Source organism: Crocuta crocuta, unplaced genomic scaffold (genome assembly GCF_008692635.1).
Source record: "Crocuta crocuta isolate KB4526 unplaced genomic scaffold, BGI_CrCroc_1.0 scaffold45, whole genome shotgun sequence".
NCBI lineage: Eukaryota > Metazoa > Chordata > Mammalia > Carnivora > Hyaenidae > Crocuta > Crocuta crocuta.
This window is the reverse complement of record NW_027530544.1, coordinates 3,571,528-3,577,527: the sequence shown is the minus strand read 5'-3', so window position 1 is coordinate 3,577,527 and position 6,000 is coordinate 3,571,528. Positions and strand designations below refer to the sequence as shown.

The following is a 6,000-nucleotide window of genomic DNA, read 5'->3' as shown; positions in this document are numbered from 1 at the left end:
CTTTTTCTTTTTATAAAAAAAGGCTTCCCTTCTATTAGTTTTTCTTCTTTTTTTTTTTTTAAGTTTTTTTTTTTTTGGGGGGGGGGGGGGGGGACAGAAGATCCAAAGTGGGCTCTGGGCTGACAACAGAGAGCCCGATGTGGGGCTCAAACTCATAAAATGTGAGATCACAGCTGAGCTGAAGTCAGACACTTAACTGACTGAGCCACCCAGGCACCCCTGTGATTTGCATTACTCTTAAATGAATGAGTTTGGAGATTGTTACCTCTTAGAGTTATATATATGTCCTCTGATTGTTAGACTTTTTCTTCTCAATTGCTAGAAGCTCTTCTTTTCTTTTGCTAGGGAAGTTAACTCTTTGTGAAATATATTACAAATGTTTTCTCTACTTTGTTGCTTGTCTTTTAACTCTGAAGTTTTTTTTCTCCCCAAAGCTTCTTTACATATGATTAAATTTTATTAGCACATTTTCTTTTAAAAAAATGTTTTTTGTTTGTTTTTTTATTTCTGAAAGAGACAGAGAGAGAGACAATGTGAGCAGGGGAGGGTCAGAGAGAGGGGGAGAGAATCCCAAGCTGACTCCACACCATCAACACAGAGCCTTGACAGGGGGCTCAGGCTCATGAACCATGAGATCATGACCTGAGCTGAAACCACGAGTCTGACACTTAATCAACTGAGCCACCCCAGGCACCCTTGTGATTTGCATTACTCTTATATGAATGAGTTTGGAGATCATTACCTCTTAGAATCACATATCTGTCCTGTGATTGTTGGATTTTTTCTTCTCAATTGCTAGAAGCTCTTCTTTTCTTTTGTTAGGGAAGTTAACTCTTTGTGAAATATATTACAAATGTTTTCTCTACTTTGTTGCTTGTCTTTTAACTCTGAAGTTTTTTTTCTCCCCAAAGCTTCTTTACATATGATTAAATTTTATTAGCACATTTTCTTAAAAAATTTTTTTNATGACTTGAGCCGAAGTCGGATGCTTAACTGACTGAGCCACGCAGGCACCCCAGCACATTTTCTTTTTTAATGGGGAGAGAATAGACTTTAAAATTTTGTGAGAGCTTTTCAACATACAGAATAGAGCATAAAGCCAATATGAACAGTTTTTTTTTAAAACTCTTTACTATTTATTTTTGAGAGAGAGTGCAAGTGGAGGAGGGGCAGAGAGAGATGGAGACAGAATCTGAAGCAGGCTCCAGGTTTCGAGCTGTCAGCACAGAGCCTGACGTGGGGCTTTAACCCACAAACCATGAGATCATGACCTGAGCTGAAGTCGGACACTTAACTGACTGAGCCACCCAGGCACCCCCAATATGAACAGTTTTAAAGAATAACTGAAGTGAACATTCCAGCCTCCACATGCCTTCTCTGATCAGAGCCCCATCCCTCTCCATAACTGTAGTCTTTTGTGATAATAATTTCCTTGCTTTCTTTAAAGACTACTCAGGAGTCCGCAAACTTCTTCTGAAAAGGGCCAAATAGTAAATATTTTAGGCTTTGCAGGCCCTATGGTCTCTGTCACAACTACTCAACTCTGCAATTATAGCTCAAAAGTAGCCACAGACACAGACACGCCTATTGGGATAGGTGTAGCTGTGCTCCAATCACACTTTTTCATGGACACTGACATTCAAATTTCATGTAATTTTTGTGTGTCATGAAATCTTCCTCTTCTTTTGATTTTTCCCAACTTTTTAAAAATATAAAACCGTTCTTAGCTCATGGGCATACATAAACAGATGGTGGCCAGATGGCCCATGGGCCATAGTTTGCTGACCCCTGGTTTGCTTCCTCCATATGCATCTCTAAACAAAATTGTTTAATGTTGCCTGTTTTTAAACTTTGGATAAATGTGGTATGCCTCTTCCCTCAGCATTCTGTTTGTGAGATTCGTCCACATTTTTGCTTGTAGCAACGGCTTGTTTATTATCATCCCTGTACAGTATCTCCTCATTTGCTAGAATTTATTTATTCATTCTGCTGGTGAGGGACTTTTGGGTTGTTTCCAATTTGGGTCTGTTACAGACAGTATAATGAACATTCTTATATTAGTAGAAAAGTTCACACGTAGAGGTCTTCCAGACTACATACCCATTATTGGAATTGCTAAGCTATAGGGTATGTCTATTTTCACTTACTAGACAACAAACTCTTTTTCCAAAGTACTTGTACTAATTGACACCCCTATCAGCAGTGGATAAGTGTTTCTATCCCTCTGTGTTTGTGCCAATGCTTGACACTATCAGACTTTTTAATTCTTGCCAATCTGTTGGGTGTTTAATGGGATCTTCCTATGGTTTCAATTTGCATTTCCTTGATTACTTAATGACATTGGGTACCTTTCATATGCTTAATAGACATTCTTTTGCTCATTTTTTATTAGTGGGTTTTCCATCTTCTAATTATTTTGTAAGGATTCTTTGATATTTTGGATTACTCTTTGTCAGTTATATGTGTTGCAAATATCTTTTCCCATTCTGTGGCTTGTTTTTTTCATTTCTTTATGGTGCCTTTTGATAGGAGAAGTTCATGTTCAACCATTAAAAACCTGCCCTCATCAAAATCTTGGCCTGGACCATTAGCATTTCTTTCAGCCTACCTAACACCCTCCTTTTACGTTCTCTTTAGTTTCTAAGTACTTACTTTATTCTTAGTAGTTTTATTGTTAGAGTATGCTAAATAGCTGTAGCAAATTTACCAAAAATGTAATCCTCAAAGACAATAAAAGCATATTTTTACCTCTTATTTTTTCCCCCAGAATTTTACTCTGAAGCTCTTGGACAGGTGTTTCAGGTCAACAGGGGCTTTGACCCTCGGAGACTCAGGCTGATGACGTGGCTGTCTTCATCCTGTGACTTTGAAGGCTGCTCTCTATTCTGACCATCAGAAAGGGGGAAATGCACCTGGAGGAGCACCTGTGGGAGGTTTGCGGGTCAGATCTGGAAATGGCTTATGTGTCTGCCCCTCCCCTTGCAGATTGCTGGCTGTAAAGGAGGTGGGACCAGTGGTTAGATCCTGTGTATATCTGAGGGTAAAGCTGACAGCATTTTCTGATGGAGAAGGAGTGAATGAGAAGAGACATCAAGAATTTTGCTGGACTGAGCAGCTGTTTTCTGAGATGGAGACTACAGAAGGAGTAGATTTGATGGATGGGAGGTTGGGGAGTCAGCAATTTGGTTTGGGACAATTGATATCCTATTAGACATCAACTGGAAATATTGAGTAGGTAGTTGAATATTTAAGTCTAGATTGGAGGGGGACATTTCAGACTGGAGATTCAAATGTGGGAGTTAAGATTGAGCACAAAGCTGGTATTTAAATTTAGGATTCTGGGCATCTGGGTGGCTCAGTCGGTTAAGCATCCAACTTCAACTCAGGTTATGATCTTGTGGTTGGTGGGTTCAAGCTCCGCATTGGTCTCTGTGCTGACGGCTCGGAGCCTACAGCCTGCTTTGGATTCTGTATCTGCTCTCTCTGCCCCTCCCCTACTCACACTCTGTCTCTCAAAGATAAACATTAAAAAAATAAAAATAATAAATTTAGAATTCTGGTTGAGATCACCTAGGAAGAAAGTATTGATAGAAAAAAGAAAGGGTCTGAGGATGGAGCCCTAGGCTACTTTAAATGTAGATTTCAGAGACGGGTGCCTGGATGGCTCAGTTGGTTAAGTGTTCAGCTTTGGCTCACGTCATGATCTCATGGTTTGTGGATTCAAGCCCCACATCAGGCTCTGCACTGACAGCACGGAGCCTGCTTCAGATTCTCTCTCTCTCTTTCTCTCTCTCTCTCTCCTTGCCCCTCCCCACTCATGCTTTCTCTCTCTCAAAATAAATAAACCTAAAAAATAAATAAATAAAGGTAGATTTCAGAGATGTAGAGGAGCCAGCTACAAAGACTAAGAAGGAGCAGACAATGAAGAGGGAGCCAAATCAGGAGAAGCTAGGCAAAGAAAGTCTTTCAAAGACCAAGAAGAGAGTACCTGGGTCAAATGTAGTTCTTAAGTCAAGGAAGATGGGGACCAAGAAGTGACCAATGCTTTTGGCCAAAGAACCATGTCAGTGACTGTGATGAACAGCTTCTGTGGAGTGACAAATTATATGGAATTAGCACATATTCTCTACTACTGTTTTCCTGAAGGTCACCATACCCACCTCCATTGATAACAAATGTGTATAAAATAAGTGTGTGAGCATGTATATGTTTAGTTTTACGATTTCCTCACCACAGCCACCAGTGATTCTGTTGTATCTTCTCGGGTCTCCCATTCCCCTTAAGCTTATTTACTCCATTATAGCCTGGGAACTTTGAACCACTTTGATTTCCAAGACTGATGTTAAAATCCAAAGAAGGGTGCCTGGATAGCTCAATCAGTTGAGTGTCTGACACTTGATTTCAGCACAGGAAATGATCCCAGGGTCACAGGATTGAGCCTCATGTTGGAGAGGGGCCCCACGCTCAGTGTGGAGCCTGCTTAAGATTCTCCCCCTCCCTCTCTCCTCCTCCACCCCCTGCCCGCTGTCCTTCTCCCCAACTCAGTCTCTCTCTCTAAAAAAACAAAAAGAAAACAAAACAAAAAAACAAAAACAACCCTCCCCCCAAAAAACCCAATGAAACCCAAAGGAGAAATACTTGGGAAGTCCAAGTTCTATATAGCCATACTCCATATTAATAGTTATGAATACAACTAATACCCGTGGTGTGTTGGGAGCCTACTGTGTGTCAATGCTGTGTCAAGCATTTTATGTGCATTAGCTCTGTTCTCATAATAAACCCATGGGAATGAGTTAGATATTATTATCCCAAGTTTATAGACAATCCGTGATTAGTAGAACATGGTACAAGCGGTTGAACCATTATGAATTGTGTTTCTATCATATAATGTGATTTTTTCTGAAATTTCATAGCCTTGCATGTCATTTTTCTTTCTGCAGAAAGGTCCAAATAAAACACCTGTTGCTGCCATCTTCCTGACCAGCTTAGTGACCATGGCTTTTGTCCTTGTGGGCCAAGTGAATGTTCTAGCCCCCATTGTCACCATCAATTTCATGCTGACGTACATTGCAGTGGACTACTCTTACTTCTCCCTGTCCATGGGTCCCTGCAGCCTTCTCCAGGTGCCTGAGTCAGTGCACAGGGAGGGCACGGGAGCTCTCCAGTGCTCTGAGCACCTGCTCTTGCAGAAGGCTCCCAGCTATGGCTCTGAGGGCACTGCCCAAAGCCTCTCTGAGGGTACTCTGCTAGAATTCACCAAAGACATGGATCAACTCCTCCAACTAACCAAGAAGTTTGAGAATAGCCAACCCGGGCAAGGAGACAGTGACGGGATCCCAGAAAGTAAGAAGGGGAAATGCAAGAAGGCCACCAAGTCAACCTTACAAGATAGCTTCCTTTTGGACCTCAAGTCCCCAGCTTCCTTCCCTGCTGAGGGCTCTAACAGATTGCCTGTTGCCTCACGGGAGCGGCAGGCAGCCTACTGGAAAAAGGAGAGTGGCGGGAGTGAAGGAGCTCTGCCTGGAGGAGCGAGTGGAGACCATCCTGTCCCTGAGCCAAGTTACCAGCCTGGCCCAAGTGGAGAAGGTGAGTGCTTTGGAATCACATCAGGGCCTCCTAATTTGGGGTGACCTAAACTGGATAACCTACCCCGTTATACAACCCCTTTTCAAATCCTCAACCAGCTCGCTTTATAGCTGGGTTTAAAATCCTTGTTAATTTTGTGTGATATTTACTCTTTAAAGTTATATTCAAATAGTAGCTGACTTAGAAATTTCTGTCTACTCTTGTATAGTAGAGCTGGGAGCCATGGCTAATAATTGAACATTATTTCATTTTACTCAGAAATCAGCTGAGATGTAATATAAACATGAATGCCGCCTATGTGGCTCAGTTTGTTGAGTGTCTGACTCTCGATTTCAGCTCAGGTTGTGATCTTACAGTTGTGATCTCATAGTCAAGATCTCATGGTCGTGGGATCAAGCCGCACATTGTGCTCTG

General features: G+C 41.7%; 1 protein-coding gene across 1 annotated transcript in view; it reads left to right on the top strand.

The window, feature by feature from the left end:
* The window catches only part of SLC12A8 (solute carrier family 12 member 8), a 137,380-nt gene that overhangs the window by 108,050 nt on the left and 23,330 nt on the right, over positions 1–6,000 (top strand). The window contains exon 10 of the mRNA XM_077767745.1: positions 4,941–5,586. Coding sequence (XP_077623871.1) covers positions 4,941–5,586 — 646 coding nt within the window. The remainder of the gene's footprint in view (positions 1–4,940; positions 5,587–6,000) is intronic.